The sequence below is a fragment of the Condylura cristata genome, unplaced genomic scaffold, assembly GCF_000260355.1.
Source record: "Condylura cristata isolate star-nosed mole 26May11 unplaced genomic scaffold, ConCri1.0 scaffold00011, whole genome shotgun sequence".
Taxonomy (NCBI): domain Eukaryota; kingdom Metazoa; phylum Chordata; class Mammalia; order Eulipotyphla; family Talpidae; genus Condylura; species Condylura cristata.
In genome coordinates, this window is record NW_004567112.1 from 19,344,379 (window position 1) to 19,367,927 (window position 23,549).

The window sequence follows — 23,549 nt, forward strand, 5'->3', positions numbered from 1 at the left end:
GGCTTTGTCTGTCAGAGGAAGAACTGGGGGGTCCTGAGGTTTTTCAGCTCCCCCATCACTTCGGGTGTCATAAAGTCCCTGACAAAAGCAAGAGTGAGTTGATAGCTTTGAACTGGGCACAGTTATTCCTCGTAGGCGAAGTCCTGCCCTGTACCCTTCTGCTCACGTTCTCTCTCATGTGCTCAGCCTTTTCTGTTTAGGTTGCTTGCTCGTAACTACGCCACGCAGCCCCACTCTGCTCCAGTACCAGCTGCCATCTTCTCAAGTCTTCCTAAGCCCCGGACCGCCCTGTCAGCTCTAGTCGCATCTCTTCCTGTCCCCACGCCCTGTGCAAGCAAGACATCCTTCAGACAGTGCAGTCCCTAAACTGGGCCTATTATCCACGAGGACCCAGTGAGGTGTAATGTTTAATTAAAGCGGAGAGAGCAAGGAGTGGATTGGCCTCTGGAACTGGAGGATGCATGTCCCACCTCAGAGCTATTTGCTGATTTTCCTTTTAACATGAGCTGTCTCAGGAAAATTGATTTGCAAAAAAAAAAAAAAAAAAAAACTCTTTTAGTTATAGATAAGCCCAAAGCATTTACAGTTTATGTACAAGTGACTGATAGAAATAAATCCTCCAGGGTTTTTGGCATGCTCAATGTGGCAGCTTTTTGTAACCTTATCAAGGTTAAATAAATCTTGAATCGGCTTAGCTGGATTGGGCGTGGGGGTTAGAGTGTATATGCATCTCTCTGTATATACCTATCTATTCCTGCCCCTCCCCATCCGCCTTCCTCCACCTAACTATGCTAAATACTTTGAAGCTATAACTCATTACACTAAAAGAATGTTATTTATCACCCTTGCCACATAATACTTGATTTTCACCATCAGTTTTCTGTAGGGCTTAACAACCATAAAGAATCATTGTGATAAGGAGAAAAGGCACAATCACAGATAAGAAAATGGAGATAATTAGGAAAATAATCAAATCTATGAGTTAAAAACTTTAATAAAAGTGGAAAATATCTTGTCATGTTTTTGTTTTTCTGCCAAAATAAGTACTGGTCATCTTTGAGTCTCTAGTCAGAAATAGCAGTTTGTCATTTTTCAAATACAGTTTGTATGGACTCACCACTGGTTTACAATATTATGTAAGTTCTGGCAATATGGCTTTGCACCTTGATGTATGTTTATACTACATTGTCCCACCAGCAAAATTCACATCAAGTGGACCACTGCCATTCCTTCCATATCTCCCCTTCTTAAAAATTACACTTCTATTTTATAGGACTTTAATAATCTGCCCAACTCAGTGTATCTTTTATTTTTTCTCATTCATTTTCCAACCACTGATCCCCTCCCCTTCCCCCCCCTCCCCCCGTTCTAGAATCATAGCCCTTAAGATGTCAACATATTCTGGGTATCACTGTCTTGTTCATAGTCAGACCCTTCCCCTGAAAATTTATCTGCAGTCATCTTCCTGGTCTAGACTTGTCTCTCTAGCCCTCTTTTCACATTCCTTTTTGTAACCTTATCTTTTTGGACAGAGTTTTGATCTAGCATTCAGATCTCAGAGGGCTCAGTAGCACTGCTCAGTCCTCTTATCATCCGCCCTCCCACCGGCCCCTCCTCCCTCCTCCGATTAGCAAGCATCTTATCTCTAGAGCAACCTCACACTGGACAAATCAAAGTAGGCTTTTTTTGGTTGTTTCTCCTAGAGTAGCTAAACTCCAAGTGACTTACCTACTTTTTTCTTCCTTTGCCATCAGTGAATAGTCTGGGCTACTACAAAAGCAAGATATAGCCAGTATCAAGAGGTAGATATTAAGAAAGTTTAGGGTGTCAGTGTATATTAAAGAATGACTTACTTGAAAACAGATTTTTAACAATCATGTTCTATGGATATAAAACATTTCCTTCAAATATCCATGAATTGTTAAGTTCTGTAAATGGTTCATGTCAGGTGGTGATTCTAATTATTTCCATTTGTATTAACCATTAGTGGATCTAAGGTAAGGAAGAACTGGGGGGATTTTGAAGTTGGTACTAAAACCCTGGAAAGAGTCCGGCTCTGCTCCAGGGAAACATATTTGTTTTCTCAAGGGCTCTACAATATTACATTATCTAGCGATAATGCAACATCTCTAATTGATGACAATATTATAATTTATCAGAGTGCTTCCTAAATCTTCCCACTCTGTGAGCAAATTATAGTTACTGTAATTCATTCCTGAATCAGTTTCATATATTCATCCCTATGTCTGACCTAAGCATTCATCCACATTCTCTTATGATTTTAGTTATATGACTCAGTTTCTTGGAATCTAATGTCTACTGAGTGAATTAGCAAAATGAAATTTCTCACTTTATAAAGGTTACCCCTTTAGAGATTCTGATAGGCCAGTTATATTTATTCATTCATTTGCACAACATTTATTAAGCTTTTAGGCTGTGTTTGTATGGATAAATATATGGTGTGTTTATATATAGCCATTTATACAATAACGTAAGTGTATATTTCTGTAATATCTAACAGCTACAGCCTGCGAAGGCCAAACACAGGGTAGAAACACTACTGGCAACTGTTTATGAAGCTCAGAGAACTGTTTTTTTTTAGAGGATAACATTTTGATGGATAGGGAATTAGACAGATGGGAGTAGAAAGGAGGAAGAGGAAGAGAACTACTTATAGCGTCTTTGTCTGCTCACTTTTCTCCTTCCCTTCTTCCTGTCTGCTTCTCATTGTATTCACCTTCATCCTCTTGACTCTTTCTCCACACTCTCCCATCCACATACCTACTCTTATTCCTGCATTTAACGTGAATGTTTTAAACACCTGCTGTGCAAAATATTATGCTCAGTGCTGGGGGTAGAAAGGAAGAGACATTGAAATGTCTCCACCCATTACTGTTCCCCTTGGTAGAACACACTGTGACAGAGAGTGAACATACAACGTGGAATATTATGTTTATTTTTAAACACATAGTATGCCCTGCTACTGGAAGACTTGAAGTTTCTTCCTTAAGAGGTTTATGTTTGCAATTATCAGTAATATTGTCATTCTGTAGTTGAGTAGTATTTAGTTGACAGGCACTTTCAAATTCTATTAGAAATTCAAAGTAGTATACAGGTAAAGAAAGTAAATATTATAAAGGTAACAGACTATTCAGGGAGGTGAAGGGGAAAGCTAATGGCGGAAGCAAGTGCTAAATCTGTTCAAACTTCTTGGCTTTCTTCATTCCGCTTTCATGCACCAATAAAATAGGTATTGACTGACTAGTAGGTGCCAGATGTACTGTACCACCTTCAAGACATGCACAGTACCTAACAGGTAAATATGCTGTCTACAGAGAGGAGGTAGATAATAAATAGGCCTTAAAACAGTTTACTATTGGGCCCTCCCTGGTGGCGCAGCGGGTTAAAGCACAGCACTGAGAAGCTAAAGCAACTTCCGCATGAGTTCGATCCCCGCCTGTCCCGGAGGAGATCCACATGGCGTGGCAGACCTCTCCTGACCCGCCCGCTGCTCCCCTCAGCAGTGTACTTCCATGATCTGCCTGTTCTGCTCCCTACTCCGTCTCTGGTGAATCCTCTCACCCTCTGCAACTCTGGCCTGTACCCCAGTTCTGTATGAATAAATAAATCTTTTAAAAAAAAACAGTTTATTATTATTCTCTCAAAATTTTCCCCTTCAGTAATTCAAACTGATGTATTCCGCTTGAACTTACTACTTCTCTGACAAGGAATGGGGGTACCCTTCTAGCCTCCCTTCCTTGTTCCGTTTTTTTTTTTTTCTTCAGTATAATGACTCTTAGTAAATTTACATTCTTGCACAACCATCTCCACATATCAGTTTTAGAGGATTTGCCTCACTCCCAAAACACCCCTTGTGCCTGTTGCAGGCAGCGCTAGAGTCACTTCCAGCCCCAGGGAACACTCTCTGCTGCCGGTCTCTCTAGGCTGGTCCTGTTAGGGACAGCTCCTATGTCTGTACCTTTTGCATATGACTTCTTTCATATGTTTTGGGGCTTATTTATGTTGTAGTAGCATGTAGAAGTCATTCATTCCTTTTTATTGCTCCCTAGTGATCCAGTGTGTGGGTTTTGACTCCCTTTTGCATGCCATTTTTAATTATAGCCATTTAAGTGGATTCAAAGTATTATTTTAATGTGGCTTTAATCTGTACCTGCCTAATAACTATTGATACTGAGCGTTCTTTAATCTGTTTATTAGCTGTTCTTAAATGTTTGGTGAAATGTCCACTCAAATCTTTGCCTTTTTGTTTGTGTTATCTTATTATTGAGGTGCAAGAATTTTGATTATATTATCAATACATGTTCTTTATTAAACATGATAAAAACTGGATTTTCTCCCAGTCTTTAGCTTATCCTTGCATTTTCTTACTGGCATCTATTAAAGTGCAGATGTTTTGGCTTTTGATAAAGTTCAATTTGTAATTTTTAAATGTTATGGATTGTGCTTTTAGTGTCATATCTTTGCTTAACTCAAGAACACAGAATGAGCTTTGTTTATTTTCTTCTAAAAGGTTTATAGCTTTTGCTCTCACATTTGAGTATAGATTGATTGGGACTTTATTTTTGAGTGTGCCTGGATCTCCAGTTGTCCTGGTAGAATTCCTTCTTAACTGTTATTCTTTCCCTCATTCCTGTCCTGATACTCATATAACGAATCAGTTGACCATAAATATATGTATGTGCTTCTGGGCTCTTAATTCTGTATTACTGGTCTTTATATCTGCACTTCCGTTGTGGCCACATGACCTTAATTACAAATAGCCTAATGAGTTTTAAGATTGCAAATTGTAACTTCCAGATGTGTTCTTTCAGAACTGTTCTGGCTATGCTGGATGCTTGTATGTCTATGTAAATTTTAGGATCAGCTTGTTATGTCTTCAGAAAAGTTTGCTAGATGATATAGCCTTGAATGTATCGATAAGTGTAAAGATAACTGCCACCACAACAGTATTGACTCTTCCGACCCATGAGCATAGATTTCTCCTTACATATTGAAATTTAAATTCCTCTCAGCAATGCTTTGTAATTTTCAGTGCATGTTTTCTACTTCTTTTGCTCAATTTTTAAATTTCTTAAAACTTTTATTTTTTTGTTGTAACTGTGAGTGGATGTCCTTTCTTAATTTCAGTTTTGTATTGTGCATTGCTTTTATTAGAAATATAATTGATTTTATATGTGTCTTTTTTTAATCCTCCAATATTGCTGATCATGGTTTTTAGATCTTGTATTTTTCCCATGTGTGAATTCTTCAGATTCTGTATAGAGCATATATTGTCTGAGAATAATGACAATTTTACTTCTTCCTTTTTAATTTAGATACTTTTTACTTCTTTTTTCTGTCTTGGTTCCACTGACTACAACATTTCATACATCCTGGAGTTGTGGCAAAAACACATTTTCTTCTCTAGTTCCCAGTCTTAGGAAAGTCTCTCACTATTAAACATGTAGTGTTTTCTTAGATATGTTCAGCAAGAGGAAGATCCTTCCTATCTGTAGTTGTTCAGAGTATTTATCAGTAATGGAGCTTAGATTTTGTCAGAAGCTTTTATATACATCTGGTGAGATGATAATGTGGCTTTGGTCTTTTATTCTACCTATGTTATCTTACATTAGTTGGGTTTTGATATTAAATCAATCATATATTCCTGGTATAATTGCTACTTGTGATGCTGTATAATACTTTCAAAATACTGGTAGATTTAATTGGTAAATATTTGGGGGGCAAGTTTCAGATTCATATTTATGGGGACTATTTGTGATTTTCTTTCCTTGTGCTCTTGTCTGGCTGTGGTATCAGGAATAGTTGCCTCAAAAGATGAGCTGGGAAGTTCCCTCTTCCCCGACTTGCTGGAAACATCATTTCCTTTCTCCTAAAGACTTCCTGATCTTATTATCTCTTAAGTCAGATTTTCTCACAACAAATTTCATCCTCTGTTTTTCTGGGCAGTCTACCTTTTGCTGTCAGCTTTGAAGACTAATCTGCTGCATATAGAATTCTCAGTTAACGTTTTGTCTTTTACTCTTAACATTTTGAATCATTCCACTGTCTTCTGGCTTCTGTTGTTTCTGGTAAGAATTCAGCTGTAAACCTCGTTGTGTTCCCCTGTATTACATGAAGAGTCATTTCTGCTGTACGATTTCTACTTAATATTTTTATAACTTCTAGCTATCTATTTATATTCCTTTTTGATTAGTCAATAGCATCATACATTCTTTTACTTTTTATTCTTCCTTTTAGTACTATGACAATATATGTAATAGCAGTCTTGAGGTCCTTAGCTGATAAATCCATTGTTTGGGGGCCCTAAAAGACAGTTTCTATTTATTGCTCCTCCCCTCACATTTATGGATCATGCTCTTATTTTTTTCTATTTCTTTGCATGCCTTAATTTTGTTGTCGCAAACTACACATCTCACATAGTATGTTAGAACAACTCTGGATTATGAATCCTTTATCCCAGAGGTTGTTGTTGTTGTTTCTTATTTGCTTATTTAGTCTTTCCTGTATCCTGTAAGTTAGTTTCCCTTGCAACATGTAGCTGCTCACCTTTCTCCTAAGATTAAAGATTTTTCCGTCTTTAATTTTTTAGGCCTGTCGCAGGATGGCCCTGAGCAAACATAACTTAGTATTAGGCAATGACCAGGGCTGTGTTTACTTTGAGGAAGGGACTTATATCCTCTATGAGTGGATCTGTGTGTAAGTTGGGGGATGCATTCAAAATTCAGGTAGTATACAAGTCTGATTTGGTTTTACTTTCCTACATGCCTTCTTCTTTATGAATGTGGTAGGTTTCACATTTACCTGGGAGTGTGTGGTTAGCTGGTGCCTGCTCAGCTCTCCCTGAGCATGCCCAGCCTCTTAGGCTGTGAGAGCTAAGTGTGAGTTTACAATATGCCCACGGTAGCTGTCTTAAGACCCAAATCTTTCTGTTCACTTTTTTTCCCCAACATGTCAGGCTATTACTTGCTCTGCCAGTACCACAGCTTCAAACTAACCATGGTGTTAACCTTTCCTGGGGCACGTGCTTCAATTAAAATCAAGTTAGCCCCCCCCCTAGGTTTTCAGGACTTTCCTTTCTTCTTTAGAACTACAAAGTTGATAGAAACTGGGTAGAGAGCTCTACTAAAGATTATTTTACTCAGCCACTTTGCTATTATTGAACATCAAGTTTCTTCTTGCTTTTTGGTACAATGACCCTCTTTATGAATTTTTAATTTTTCTCATTTTTATTCACTTCCTGGTCCTAATACCAAATCACAAACTCAGCAGAATAAAACAACAGAAAATTATTTTCTCAGTTCAGGAAGCAGCAGTCCAAAATCAGAGCGTCAGCACAGTTGATTTCTGTAGACCAAGGGTGAATCTACCCCAAGTCCGTGTTTATGGTGGTAGCTAGCAATCCTTGACATAACCGCATCCCTCCAGCCTCTGCTTCCTTTGACACGTGACCTTCTTCCTTGTGTCTGTGTATCTGAATTTCCCTCACCTTTCTTGTAATTTTAATTTGGGACACCCCACAGCCCCCTGTGACTGCATCTTAGCTGACTGTATCTTCAAAAACTCTATTTCTAAATAAGGTCATATTCTGAGGTTCTGAGTAGGTGAGAATTGGGGGGACATGATTACACCCTATATACCAAACTCTGCAGAGTATCACCTGAAAATCAATGTGGCCTCTGTGTCGTGAATTAGGCACCCTTTTGTGAAGATTATTTTTATAATTAATAGAACAGTAAGATGGCACTTGACTTTTTGTTCAGGTGGGTCCTCAAGGTCAGCGAGCTCACACCCTCGGTTTGGTTATGATATTCACATTAAGAACAAGGCAGAGTGATCTGTGGAGAGGAAGGGTTGGCAAAGCCCCCCACCCCCTTTCAACTCTGACTTGCATGTCTGCTTCTAACCTAGAGCCAAATAACTATCGGACGGTGCACGGCCGGGCAGTGAACGGCAGCCAGCTGGGACAGGATTACATCCAGCTGAAGCGCCTGTTGCAGCCCCTGCGGATTTACTCCAGAGCCAGCTTGTATGGCCCTAATATTGGGCGGCCCAGGAAGAATGTCATCGCCCTCCTAGATGGGTAGGTCAGATTATTGAGCTGTTCTTATGGCATTGTCTTCTAAATGTAATAAGTTAATGTCATTTGTATTTTCCTGGTTGTTTCCAGACGTAAGAAAGATGGAGAGACTTTTTCTGTAGTGGTTTCTCCAAGTAAATCAGGGGTTTTCCATCAAACAGTGGAAACACTTCTTGTTTCTGCAGACTGTCCACAGTCACCACCATGTGATGGGGTTGGCGGGGCATTGCATAGTCTCCAGCATGGGGTGGAAGGAATATGTGCTTGGAAAAAGCACATTTAACATTACGGTATTGCATGGGACCATTTTATGTGTTTTATAAAGGCAGAATATTAGCTGTTCTTCTTCTTCTTTTTTTTTTTTTGTGATCTCTTAAAGAAAGTGGAGCTTGACAAAATCCTGGCCAGTGAAACTGGGCTAAAAAGTTACTACACACTACAAATACTTTGTAGATTAAAGTATAGTTTAGCCTAAAGTATTATTACCAGGTATCCTGAGAATTGCTGTCACCTGATTTCTTTATTTTTGACTGAATCTACTAAGGTTTTTGTTTAAGCACTGATTGTAGATAATACACTGTTAAGTGGTCTCTGACTTAGATTCACCAGGTCAGATTGAATGGGGGGATAATTTTGCCTGGTGGGTCCAGTCATGTAGGTTATGTCTGAGGGAGCGGCATGAAGAAGGCTGAAGATGTGTGTAGAATCCAAGACTAAGGTGGGGATGTAACTGGAGCAGGAATCGTGGGAACAGTGCAGCTGGGAGAGTCAGGAGCTTGTCTGGACCCCTGATTACTCCAAGGATTTTTTATGCAGTCTTGTGTCATACTCTGGTAGGTATGGTTACTCCTGCAATTGATGAGTTCCTTTGAAGATGAGTAAGATATTTTCTAGTGAAGTACAGATACCAAGTGAGTTTAGGTAAATGCAATACAAGTGTAAACAGATACATCCTAGAAATGAGAACCCATTGACCAACCTCCTGCGTGTCTCCTTATCTTGATGGCTGTGTGACTCCCTCTTCCCTTTGTAGTGGCTTCTTCCTTTTATTTATTTATTTTTTAAAGATTTATTTATTTATGCATACAGAACTGGGGTATAGGCCAGAGCTGCAGGGGCGGCGAGAGGCTTTACCAGAGACAGAGTGGGGAGCAGAACAGACAGACTGAGGAAGTACACTGCTGAGGGGAGCAGCGGGTGAGTCAGGATTGGTCTGCCGCGCTGTTTGGGTCACCTCCGGGGCAGGGATTGAACTCAGCTGAAGTGGCTTTAGCTTCTTAGTGCACCATCAAGGAGGGTCCAGGTAGTGGCTTATTCTTAATCTAAACTAGTGAACATAGCAGACATTACTGAAGGTTTGGGAAGGCGGGAGATTAACACCGTGATAACATTAACAACTTAAAATTTAATTTGAGGCACTTTAATTTATAAAATGTCTCCAAGCCCTTACTTCTGCTTCTGGGCTTTCCCTACCCTTCTCTTTTCTTCCTTTCTCTGTCAGGAATAACTACATCTTTTTCTTACAGAACAATGATGTAGGCCCCACCTACAAATGTAGCAATAAGCTCCCCTTTGTATATTTTGAAATTACTTAACTTTGAATTACTGTATGTATGTGTGTGTGTGAAATGGTGATGGAGAGTTTTATTTTACATGTTATAATTACAGAATAATAGTCACATGTGTATAATGATTTCATTTACTTTCATGATGTGATTAATATCGTCTCATGAGACCCACGATGTTCTCTGAGTAGCATGACCCTACATTGATCAGTCTTTCATTATGCAAATGCTTTTTGAGCAACAGCTGTTAGGAGCTGGGAATATAATATAATAATAAACAGAAACAGATACTTTCATTACCCGCATAGAATATATAATATGATAGGGGAGAAATAGACATTAGTCTACTGATATTAAGACAAAAGCAATCCCAAAGAGAAGTATGTGGTGTTATGAGTAACTGTGACATCTTGGAAGGGTCCCTCATGAAGTCACACAGAGAGGAAGAAATAGTGAGTGTATAACAAAATGCTGAGTAAGTATAGCTAGATAGAGTGAAAAGTGAGAGTGTCAGTAGTTTTGCACAAAGAAAATAACATGCAAGCATCCTGAGGCTAAAAAGAGGACCAAGGTGAAAGGAATATCTAGATAAATAATTAGTGATCATACTTTATAGGGGTTTATAGATGTAGTTTATGGGCGTAGAATTTCTTCTAACTGTAGTGAGACAGGTATTGAATCTTTTTAAACTGAGGCAGGAAATAATTTGATTTGCTTTGTAAGTAAGTATTGTTGGGCTGCAAAGGAAATCATCGCGGACCCCTCTGGGTTCTTCTAGGGTAGCAAATAATCAAGCAAGTATTAGATAGATTGGTACAAGAAAAAATGAAGGAGAAAAATAGAAGCTTAGTAATAACATGTATACCTCTGGTCTACAGAGGAGACACCCAGTAAAACTGACTAACTTATCACATGACTTCAGACACCTTAAGTAACTTGTCTAAGATAAGGGGGTAGAGTGCAGGAAAGGGAAGGTAAGTTACAGAATTTAAGAAGAAAGGCACTAAACCAAGGTATGCATATTAAGTTCTGCCTTTCCTTCTAAAAGAGAGAAGATTTGGTCTTCCTGGGAGATTCCCTTTTTGAGATCCACTGTCAATGCCTTTTTCAAAAGCAGCCTCCACCTAGCCTTCAGAGCCTGTCCCATGGAATCAACCAAAGAAGAAATATTTGGGGATGGCAGACTTTTGCTTCCTTGCAATATGCTTTATCCACTTGATGTTAAATGGATTGGAGAGGAAGCAGGGAAATCAGCAAGAAGGGTATTGCTGTAATACAGAGAAGCTGTGATGGGGATCCGGGCAAGGGCCATGGCAATGGACCGCGTTGCTCTGGGTAAAAATCCATAAACTCAGTGATATACTGGATATGCGTACGGTGATGGGGCATAGGAAAGTGTAAGTAACGAGGTGCATGGTGCTGAGAAGGATGTCTGGGGAAATAACTGATTCTGGGAAGAATATCATGATGTTAGTTTTCATTGTATGTTTATTATACATGAGTCTAAATGGAGATGTCCAGTATATTATTATTCACTGGATCAAGGTCTCTGCTAGAGAGAGTCATTTTGGTGGTCATTAGAATGGAAATGGGATTTACGGTTCCTGGAAGAAGGGAGACCAATTGGAGAAAACATAAAAAGAAAAGAGACAGAATGAGAGAGTCCAAAGGAACTCCACGTTTAGAGATGTGAGGAAAAAAGAATGGCCCCAGAGGTGAGAGAAAAGGGAGAGCGTGAGCTATCACGGGAACCAAGAAAAGAGTTTCCATAAGGAGGGAGTATTGCTAGGAGACCAAGAGGTCATATAGCAGGACAAAAGTCCCTTTGGGTTTAGCAACGTGAAGGATGTTGACCTGGAGAAACAATTCAGTGGTGTGATAACAGAAATCACATACATTTGTTTGAAGTCTGATAGAACAAACTCTCCTGAGCTGCCCACATTTTTGTATCTAACTTCTCACTCTTTATTCAAAGAGTTTGTTCTATGTAGAAGAGTAGAAATATGAGAGGAGACATGGAGCCAGGGGTGACATTTCCCCCCTTAATATGGGAGATGAAGCTCATCCAGCAGTAAAGAACTCAGTGATAAAAGAGCAAAAGAATATTGCCAAAGTGCAAAGTCCTTTAAAGCTTAGAAGAAATGGAATCCAGAGGAATGAGTCTTCATTAAGTTCAGGGGCAGTTTGATTGGGTAATAGATGGTAAGAATAAAAAAACACCCTGTGTCAGAGATTTAAAATAATACTGAGGAGATGCTTTCACCCTGTGCATAGGGCATAGAGAGGGCACGCCTGTTTGTGGCCAGGGTGCAAACATCAGTACCTACTGCTGATTTGCTGTCTACATGAAGCTTGAACTCCACCCTTGGTGACAGATGTAGTGGCAAGGGGTGGGGTCGACTTCCTCACACCTAAGAACTAACAGGAATCAAGACACTAGAAAAAAATCACTTAGGCCAGAGATGGTACTGAGGAACACTTCTGTTCTTTTATTCTTCTTTTATAAGAAGAAAATGAAGATTTATCTTTTTTAATGGCTGTGTACTAAATACACAGTGAAATATAACTTGAAACACATAAACATTCCCAGCAATTTAAGCAACAGTATAAAAAATGTCAGCGCTCTAAATTACCAGCTCTGCAGTCTTTCCCAATCCTCCTGGTTATACAGATATAATTTTACATAGCTGTTATCATTGTATATGCATCATTGTGAGTTCTGCATATTTTACTCATTGTTTTATATTGCCCTTTCCATATTTCTACATAGTTCTCATATTTGTCATTCTTAATAGCAATAAAATATTCCATTGCATTAATATACCAAAGCCTGCCTAAGTGTTCCTTCACTGTTGGGCATCTGGACTGTTTCCCGTTTTTTTTTTTTGTCTGTAATATATAGTACAGCTATAAACATCTTTATACAAATAGGTTTTTTATTTCTTTTGAATTACATCCTTGGGCTATATTCCAGAATGTTGGGCTTTTGGGTCAAAGTACATGATAATTTTTATGGCTCTTACATTTGTTGCCAAATTTCTTTTCAGAATGATTTCACCAGGTTGCAGAAGAGCCACGTGGTCGTGTATCTTTTCTCCCCCAACCCCATGCCCCCAACATGATTAAAAGGTAGACGGAAATTTTTATTAATTTACTCTATCTTATTAATTCAAGATCCTGACTTATTGTTGTTTAAATTTTAATTCTGTAAACTATGACAGGAATCACGCGTTTTCCCCAGGCGTAGTGGCCCTCTGCCCCTGCCCAGGATTAGCTCATCACACCGAGGCCATTTTGCCTGGTGGAGACCAGGAAGCCATTTGAGGTTTGTTCACTTTGTTCATTAGCTGTGCGTTCAGCTGATTCTGATTTCATAGTAACACTCATGCCCTCTTTTCACTTTTGTTTTAAACTTTAACATTTCCTTCCTATATGATTTTTCTTAAAGGTCTCAGATTCTAATAATTTCCCCACAGAGATTTCTATCTAGTTTCTAAGAAATGTAACATAGGATCAAATCGCTCTTTCTTGAAATCGAAACCCTTTCCCACACACCCTGCCCTTTGGGTCCACTGCCTGCCCCTTTGCAGATAGGAAGGCCGGGCACCCCTACCCCTCACTGCACAGTCCGCTTTCTGGCTACATCAAAATTTAAATACATTTTAGAAGACACCACAGCCTCGTTTACCTTTGCACCTTTTTACTTTCTTGGAATACTGCTTCTCCCTTGCTTTTCCTCTTTCCAACCGATCTCTTGACATCTTGAGGAAAGAGTTCTTATCTTTTCCTCTGTCCGTGTGTGGTGCTTTGTTTATTTTCTGCAAGAACACTTATCAAATTGTTGACGTATCTGCCTCTCCTGATAGACTACAGATTAGGATCAGGATCCTGTCTGTGTTTTATTCATCACGTAGTCTCAGAACAAGAAATACAGGAGGGTCTTATAAATGTTCCTGGAATGAGTATTATCTGTCTTATGCAACGACAGGCTGAGTTCATTTCCCCTAAAAACAGATGTAAAAACAGGTGTAACATTATAAATTAATGTGCAAATGGTGATTTCAACAAATTATAGTAGTTTACATAAATCATAATTATCATAGCTTTATGGGTTCACCAAACTAATCTAAAATATTTTTTACCCAGGAGTTATAGGACTAACTAGGAATATCTTCCAGTCAGGATATTAACTCCATGAGGACAGAGAATCTTCATATTGGTATCTTTAGGGATTAGGATGCTGCCTAGAATATGGAAAGTACTAGTGTTATTATCATTTCCTTATTTGGAAACTGGCTGTTCTTCGTTTTTGATTTTCATCTAAGACATGAAGAATTTTTCTTTAGGGTTTTATCAGTTTCTTCTATTTTTCTCTTGAAGATATTTATGCATCACCTATGTAGTGACAGTTTTATCTTGGTCTGCTTACTACATGGAAACTTTTTTTTTTACTTGTTTCTAAAGTTTATTTTTATTATAATTATTTCTCTCTCATTTCTTGTTAGCTTTTTCCCTCACAGTTAGAAAGAAGCAACTATTTCATTTCCGTCTACCTTTTAAAAATGATTTAATTTTCAGTATTAGACTTTTAAAACTTACTTGGAATTTATTGCAATGTCTGCCATAGGGAAGGATTTAACAACTTTCTTAGTTCTATGGCAATAAAAAGTTGTTCTTTGAAAACATTTACTGAAGCTCTACCACAGATGTTTCAATCCTATGCAAGGAATACCGAATTCACCCTCAGTAAATATTTATTGAACAACACCTATTTTGTGTTTGATACTTGCTTAAATGCTGTCTATATATATTTGAATAAAGCCAAAGTGATACTCATACTCTTGGAGCTTAGCAAGGGAGAGCCTGACTAAGTAATACACCTTAAATAATAAATAAAAAAGCAAATTTTTTAAACTTCGTGTAATACCATGAAGGAGCTGATTGGCATGCTTGAGACCAGGGGATCAATGTGGAGAAGGTGATTAGAAAAGACTTCATTAAAAACAAATTGTTTTAGGGCCCTCCCTGGTGGTTCAGCGGGTTAAAGCACAGCACTGAGAATCTAAAGCCACCTCCACATGAGTTCGATTCCCGCCTGCCCCAGAGGTGACCACATGGCGTGGCAGACCTCTCCTGACCTGCCCGCTGCTCCCCTCAGCAGTGTACTTCATCGATCTGCCTGTTCTGCTCCCCATTCTGTCTCTGGTGAAGCCTCTCACTGCCCCTGAGCCTCTGGCCTGTACCCCAGTTCTGTATGCACAAATAAATAAATCTTTAAAACAAACAAACAAACAAAAAAAACAAATTGTTTTAGCCAAGAAGAATGAAAAGAAGCCATCTGTTTAAAATGAGGAGAGAAGAAAAGTTCAAGGTGAGGTTTTAGGTCATTTTTGTCCATGTCCTGAAATAGAAACAAGGTCAGGGCAACAAACAAAAGCCAGGTCTAGTAAGTACAGCAAACACATAGACAGACAATGCCGGGTCATTACTGGACAGGTATACATGGGAAAGAAGCTGTACATTGTTTTCTGTGAAGATGGAAAATTGCTCCAGGGTTTTTGTCAGGACAGCACAGTGCTAACTGGTAATCTCTGAGTCTGCCGTGCAAACCAAGTAGATTTCAAGGCACAAAAATAAGGGTTCAACATTGCTCAGTAAGGAGGCTGCTTTATTATGAGCTAGTAAGGGATTGGATTTAGGTAATGGCTGGAGAGATATAGAGAATTTAGAATAGAAGTGACACGCCTTGCTAATTGCTGAGGCTGGAGTAGAATGGGAGGAGTTGGTAAGGGATGACTTGCACTTTGGGGCAGTTAACGTCTCTGATTATGCTTACTGACCTCATGAAATGTAGCATCATTGCCTGAAGAAAAGGTAGCTTTCCAAAAGATGTGACACAGGGATATGCTCAAGAAATATCTGCAGACTAACTAAAGATGGCGTTGGGATATACTAGGTAGGCTTCAATTTCAGGATAGCATTCCGAGCACAAATTCCATTTCTTCCTGGAACAGCCATCCCAATTCCTATTAAAAATCAGTAAAGAACTTCATAACAACGAACACATTAAAGAGGGACCATCAGCAGATAAAGGACTTTTGGCAGATGTGTTCAAGACAGCCAACAGATGGAAGTCTCCTGGCAGATTCAGCAGGGTAAGGAGTGGCAACTTGGCAACGCAGAGACCTGGGGCTCTGGGGGAAACAGAACCTGCCTCGTAGGTGCCCCAACTCAGGAGCGGACAGTGGCCAGCCGGGGGCAGGTGTGTCCACCCATGGCTCAGCTCTATCCTCCATGATTGTAGGCCCCTGCCCTGCCCAACCCATAAAGAAGACTACTTTAGGAGACCCAATAGCTGCCTCATAGAGATCCAGAAACAATGATGAAAAATGGGACTATAGGAAAGAATAAAAACTTGACAATCAACAGGAAAGAACAGTTGACAGAAAATAGATGTTAGAGATGGAGAGGATTAATAAGACATACGAAGGCACATATCCTCACTTAATATCTAACATACATGATGCAGGATTCAGGCAATATTGTCTAAACTGTTGGAATATAAAGAGGTGGAGATGGGGAGGTCAAATAAATCAAGCACATGCAGTAAGTTTTCCTTACAATGACTTATGATAGCATTTCCCCACATGTGCTCTGGGAGTACAATTTTTGTAAGATATTAACATTATGGAAAGGGGGGGGATAAGAGGTGCTATAGTCAAGTAAGTTTGAGAAATACTGGGATACACAAATGTAAGCGTTCCCAATAGTTTACGTTTCCAAGAAGGTTGGGGGGGGAGGGGGTCAACATGCAGAATTTTTTCCATCCATGTGACCACAGAGTCTTATTTTCAGAAGCCGCCCTCAGGGACTAGGGTTCCACTAATGGTTTGGACCACATTGGCTGGGAATATGAGCCCTGCCTGAGGTGAGGGGTGCCGCAGAGCAGGTTGGGAGAACTCAGCGCACCTGCCCGCTTGCACTGTTGTCCTCTCTGCTCTGCTCACCACTCAGCTGCCAGAGAAATCTTTTACAGTCACAGTTCACATGACGTCAGTCAATTGCTGAAGACTCTTTCATAACCATTGCTCTTGGAATAAAAGGGAATCTCTTCATCATGGTCCGCAAGATCATGTAATGAATGAATTGGCCATCGCCCAGTTCTTCATTCTCATCGTCTCGCACCTGATCCTTTCTGCTTTCACTCTCGGACAAGTTTCTTGTCCTTGGGACTCTTCACATCTGCTCAGTTTACAACCACCCCCTTGTAAGGGGTTGATTTCTTCTCATGCCTCAGGGCCTCTTCTTGAGTAGCTCAGCTAAGTCACTCTCGGCCAACATTGTTCTCACGGTGTTCACCACAGCTTGTCACCATGTATTTCTCTGAAAGTCTGTATTTGTGTGTTGCCTTTTCCATCACCACAGACCATACGCTGAATGGGATATGTCAGTGGTCTACAAACCAGAAACGGAGTAGTTGTCTTTCTATAGCCAGCATTTCTATCTTTAATTGTATCCCATTACCAATAATTCTTGTAAGTGCTTGCTGCTGATTTACAAACTTCACTTCTATTCCAAGTGTAGATAACAATGATGGGTAAAGCTGGAAACCTCATTATATTACTAAAGAAGCTCCCATTATGAATTTTGTGTCCTAGGTATATTTAACTTGGTGGGTCCCTTCTTCCATAAAGACATATTACACAGCTTCTGAGTCAGTCTAGCAGAGTAGGAGATAAATATATAAGTGCTAGGACATGTCAGAGCAGGCATTTTTGAGCTACATGAGAACTGGTTAGTTAACTAGCTAGGTCATCTTCAGGAATTACTCAGTCTCCCTAAAACTTGTCCCCTCATCTGTGAAATGGGAGTAAAGCAATTACTGCCTTCTTAGGCCTATTGTGAAGATAAATGAGAGAGTGAAGTTAAAGGATTTATAATGCAGTTCCTGGCATGTGTTGATGCCTAAAGAAAAGGCAGACACAACTGTTAAAAAGAATAGTGTATTTGCGGATGCGAAGGCAGATATCATCCTAGTTGCTTCCTCTGATATGACTGGAGGTAGCCTTTTGCGCAAGGATGGGATCCAGAAGGCCAGCTGCAGCGTCATGTCAGTGGAACGAGGGTGCTCCCAGCGCGACTCCTGCCTGGAAGCCGCTTCCACCACATGCTGCTTAGAGTGGGGAGATGCATAGCTGGGACCAATTTGGTGCACAAAGTAATTATCGCAGTGTTATTCCTAATGATTACTGCTTCATTTCAACTGTGAAAGAGTTAGATGATGACCAAACTACAAGAAAGAAGAACAGTTTTTCCCTCTTAGTTTATAAGAAGAGACTTGCCACCTCTGCCCCTAGAGACAAAGCCTCCCAACAGCTGTTCAGTGCTCATTAACAAGGAAACACTGTCTACTGCAGTGATCCGCTCCCAGCTGAGACTTGTGTTAACAACTGCTGCTTCTAAACTTGCTTTCTGTTATGGTTTTCTTTCTTTTTTTCCCCTGGAAAGGACATCTTTTCTGATTAGAGAAGCAGACTAATTACCCCAAACCGAAGGCTATCAGTTATTGGCATTAGGATGAAGGAAGTTTCTCTTGTTCTCTGATGTTAGCGAAGTCAGAATGGAATTATAAAAGAACATTGGTGAAGGAGCCTCAGGGCAGGGAATTAGCTTGGCTATAGAAGGCCTTCAGAGAAGTTCCTCACTTCCTTCTTTTCCAATTCTTTCCTCCCTTCCCTTTCTTACCTTGCTCACAAGCCTACCTTTGCTTCCAAGTATGGCCTACCCTTGTTGCTGAGTTTAGGGGCTGCCAACAGCAGTGTTTGTTAAGGCTTCTACATTGGAAGCACTTAGAAAGCTTCTCCAAAATGCAACATTGATTCTTGATCCATACCTACTGAACCAAAAGTAGGGATGAGACCTAGACCTTGGGATTTTGAACAAGGGCCTTAAGGGTTTCTTTGCACAGTGAAGTATAAGAACCATTTCCCTATGACACAGCTAGAGCAGATTTTTGTTATCTTTATTTTACAAATCAAAGGCGAGAGATGCACAGATATGAAATTATTTAACAAGTTCACATTTGTTGAAAGCCAACACTGTGCCAGACAGCAGTGCCTTTACTCCTTCATGCATGATATGAACCCTCAAAACACCCTGGAGAGTAGATGCTATTCTCTCCACTTGAAATGGTTCAGGGAGGTTAAGAGCTTACTCAGGGTACCATGGCTAATGAGCTGTGGAGCCCCATTAAATCAGATGTCTTTCTTACTCTCGAACCCATGTTCTTTCTATTCTTTCCACAAAGTCACATGGTTTAGCCTATTAGATAAAATAGCATTTCTCTGCCTGAGTTCCACAGTCTTCTCCCGCACAGACTCAGCTTTATAACAGGGCTTGAACATTTGGAAACTTCACTGTACAACAGTCATTGATACTTCTTGATGCGTTTGCCTCCTTCCCTCTAGGTTCACAAGTAGGGGAAATTATATAACATCAGTTGTAGCCTTATTTGCTCAAATCCAAGTCATTGTACCTTCTCTGGCATCATTTTAGATTGCTATGCAGCCAACATGCATAACCAGCATAATAGCACCTTCCAGCTCCCACCAGAGCCTTCCAATGTGTTTCAACATCTCTTTCATCCTCCTCAGTTCTCCTGCCATTTATCTTCATTCTAAAGAAGCACACTTATTTTGTCTTTTCTGTGTCACGCTCAATCACATCTGCCTCCATTTTGTTCCAGACATTATCCTATAGCCTTTCCATTAGCAGCAAAGAGGCTTCACCTTGAGGACAGTTCCAGGTAATAGCACTTGACTGTCTCAGGCCAATTCCAAAGTTAATGAAAGAGTATTGAAATCTATTAGTATTATCTCCAGGGGCTCAAGTAGTACCACATGTATTATAAGTTTGCCTCTTTGCTTAGGTAAGAGAGGGCTTTAGGGCCAATACTGGATGAATCCCGGCACTACAACTACTCACCTGGATGATGCCACCTGGATGATATTGAGCATGGTTTCTTTATGCATAAAGTGAGAGTGATAACCCCAACCTCGAAGAGTACTGTAAACCACTTACCAAGTGCCTTTCAGTCAGTAAAGGGTAGCTAACTTTCCCCCTTCTCCTTTAAGATCCCCCTTAAATTAAAACTCATGATTGTAATTTTATTGGTTGAAGAGTCTCGCCCATCTCAAATGCTTGGTATTAAAAATTTTATAAATTTATCAAACGAAGGGAAATATAATCTAGAAGGGAAGTCTAAATAAAGAGGTGTACAAGCTCTTAAAATCAGTGGACACGTAGGTAGCTATGCTCTGTCAGCTTTCTATACACACACACACACACGCGCGCGCGTGCGCACACACAGAAAAGGAAGGTTGGGGGGGGGGTGCGGAGAGAGAGGCAGGTAGGTGTCAGTTTTTCCCTTGTTTTATGTCACCTAATACAACTCAGTACATAGTTAGCCACAGAATCTACGGTGACTTTGCACAAATGGAGGATGTCTGATTTGCTGTAACGAAGAGGAATAACGTCTGCACGGTTTTCTCTGGATTGTTGTGTCAAGTGGCTGTTATGCTGTATTCATGTTAGTTGCATCCCTAGAAACTGTCTTTGTGAACAGAGAAGAAAGAGCAGGCTGCTGCAGTCTTACTACTATTTGTTCCCATTTACATACTAGTTCTCTGTGAAGACTTGCTCCTTCCTGGGAGCAAAATTCAGAATCCAGTTTTCAAGGCTGCACTCTATGGTCCCGAAGTAGAAATCCAGCCCCAAAGACCATGAATAAAGATGTGCCTTATTATAGAAGAGAGCTGTGATATGCCCTCGGAGAGAAGGCTCAACAATATTTCAGATACGTCATATGTGCAGGTGGATAACAAAGGAAAGAAATTCTCCCAGATTTGGGGTCTCTTGGGGAAGGAAAGGAACTCTCACAACGAAAGTGGATATTTTGTTCTTTTCCATAGCAGCAGATTGACTCTAAAGGGGAAGACCCCCAATACTGACCTGTGTGCCTGGCACTGGCCAGATCCCTCTAGTGCAAGGCCCAGTCTCTGCCCTGTCCTTCCTTCCTCTATGACTCGGTGTGAACACAGGGCAGGTCTCTCCTGCTCTCTGAAACAATCACCCAGGGGCTCCCTCGTAATTCAGGGATAGAGACATTCAGCCCTGGAAAACCAAGATCTCGCTGTTCGTCACATTCTGGGTTCTCTTTGTGTTGTACATTCATAGACCTAAATCTAGGAATTAGATTGGAAGGGGATGGCTGAAAATCCTTGGATAATTCCAGACCCTAAATGGAATTTCCCTTTCCTAGGGGTATTCCCCTCCTGACAGCACCGGTCGGTGTACATGTTATTCCACCGCTAATGTTCCTGTAGCTGAGCACGCTGCAGCTGTGTTGAAGTTACTCATTTATGTGGTTTGGGCCAGTTTCTGAGAAACAGGCAGAGCAAGAGAGCAGAAGAATCTATCAGTGTTACATTTGAACAAAGAAAATTATGATCTTTTGAGACTTGTCCTGTCCTTCGAGATGCCAGCAGAGACCCAAAAAACAGAGCCTAGGAATGCTATAGACACAGCGAGAGTCCTAATTGTCATGGAAGGAGCCCGGGGCTGAGAAGAAGCCTCCTCCCCCCTCCCTGCCCCCCTTCACTGACTTCTACCTACTCCTTGGAGTTTTATTTAATCAGTTCCCGTTAGGTGTTATTCTTGTGGTTAGTTTCTTTTTCTAGGTTTTTAAAAATATTATTTAAAGACCTCTAAAAACAGATTAGTCCCCATTTTAAGTGAGTTTTTTTCACACTTGTCAAAGAATGGGGTGTGATTGTATTTGGAAATGCTTATTTTGTTTGACATTGTTTACATCCCAGATTTGTTCCTCCTCAGAATATGTGTAGAATGTTTCTATATGCTTGAGATTGGCCCCATCATTTTTCTAAAAGGGAAAGAGGAAAATGATAACCTAAAGCAATTTTCATATAACTTAATAATGGTACTTTCTCAAAGGTAGCTTTAACTTTTTAATGCTTAATATTATTAATGTTAAGAAGAGAGTATTATTTGTTTAAAAATATTAAGTTCTGATTGAAATATTTCTAAAAATATCATGAAACTAATCTGTATTTTATATTTTGACTTATGAGCAAAATAAGATACAAGGTGAGGATATGACTTTAAATTTTTTCCCTACATAGCTATAAATCACAAAGCACCATTAAAAAAAAATGCTGTAGTTTTCCATAAACTAAATTCTTTTCCATGTAATAAATTCTTATATATAATTTAAGAAAAAACTCTCCTGTTTCATAGATCTCCTTACTAATTCCTCATTTCTTTACTAATTCCTAAGATATCCTTACTAATTCCTAGGAATGTTTTAATAATTGCAATTTTTATGGCATATTTTAATATTATGGTAAATCAAATAAATGTCCCTTTATTATTCCAATTTTTCAGAATTTTCTTGGCTTCTTCCAGATGAATGTTAGAATAATTTTATAGTTTCAAAAATATCCACTGGAAAATTTTTAAATTAGAATTTCATTAAACCATAAATTAGTTTAAGATGCATAATTATTTTTCCTAGCTAGGATCATGGTTAAAGTCTTTTCTTATATTCAACTTTTAAATATTTCTTTCTTTTTTTTACAAAGGAATTGTCTAATATTCTTTTTTTACAAAAATATTTATTTTATTTATGCATGCAGAACTGGGGTACAGGTCAGAGGTGCAGGGGCCGTGAGAGAATTCACCAGAGACAAAGTGGGGAGCAGAACAGACAGATCCATGAAGTACACTGCTGAGGGGAGCAGTGGGTGGGTCAGGAGAGGTCTGTGCACCATGTGGGTCAGTTTGGATTGAAGTGGCAGGGATTGAACTGGTGCTGAAGCAGCTGCATCTAGCTTTGCAGTGCTGCACTTTAACTGATTGTGCTACCAGGGAGGGCCCCCAACTTTTAAATATTTCTGTGTAAACTACATCACTTCTCTGTGTGCAGCCATATAATTCATATTTAATTATGGATTTCAAAGATTTCTTTGAGAGAGAAGGTGTAGTGGTATAGGGAAAAAATACAGTATTAGCACTATTTCAGATGTTCCTAACTCTAGTTTCCTTTCCACTTTAATGCTACTTTTGATGATAGATAGTTGTAGAAGGACTTAATTATCCACCTGAGGAGGACAACTCTCCAGTGCATATGAGGCTCTCCAGATAGTACCATGAAGAACCAGTGTCCAACTTCTGACACGTGAAGTTGGATGTGTTCTTAACTATCTGCCCAGAACTTTCTGTCCAAGGAGGATGATTTTTTCCCCTACCAACTTTCTTGTGACTGCATATTTGTTATTATCAATGATGCTTTGCTTCACATTCTTTGCAGCATGTTTAGAGGCTGAAACACGTTCATTTATATCAGCATCCACAATCTGTTCCTGGGTTGTCCATTTAGGCAATGGCATGTGCCCCCACTTAGGCAATGGCATGTGCCCCTGGGCGCCTCACCCGCCTGTCCTCCTGACCACTGCACAGTGTTCCTAGCGGTGTCTGTTTTCAATCTAACATTTCAAAGCCTCCGGTTTCTCTGTAGTCCCCTCCCACACCAGGACCTTTCGCCTTGGCTATAGCCCAAATCATCTTCTTAAAACTCAGACCTCATCCTGACCCTTCTTCACTTGTTGAAAATCAGGATCCATTCAATGAGATACCCACGAAGGAGGAGCTGTGTCCACAATGTTATATTGGGTGCTAGTCATACAAAGATAACTGGTCCTTGCTAATAAAGGCCAAACTCACTAGTATCACAGGCAAGCAGCTAGCAAGCAGAACAGTCTGGACTCCCTTACCTGTCCACGGACATCTGGCTGGACTCCTGAGAACAC

General features: G+C 39.9%; 1 protein-coding gene across 2 annotated transcripts in view; it reads left to right on the forward strand.

The window, feature by feature from the left end:
* HPSE2 (heparanase 2 (inactive)) overlaps window positions 1-23,549 on the forward strand; it is a 414,871-nt gene that overhangs the window by 243,238 nt on the left and 148,084 nt on the right. For both annotated transcript variants that reach the window (XM_004680550.2, XM_004680551.2), the window contains one exon: window positions 7,930-8,101. In XM_004680550.2, coding sequence (XP_004680607.1) covers window positions 7,930-8,101 — 172 coding nt within the window. The remainder of the gene's footprint in view (window positions 1-7,929; window positions 8,102-23,549) is intronic.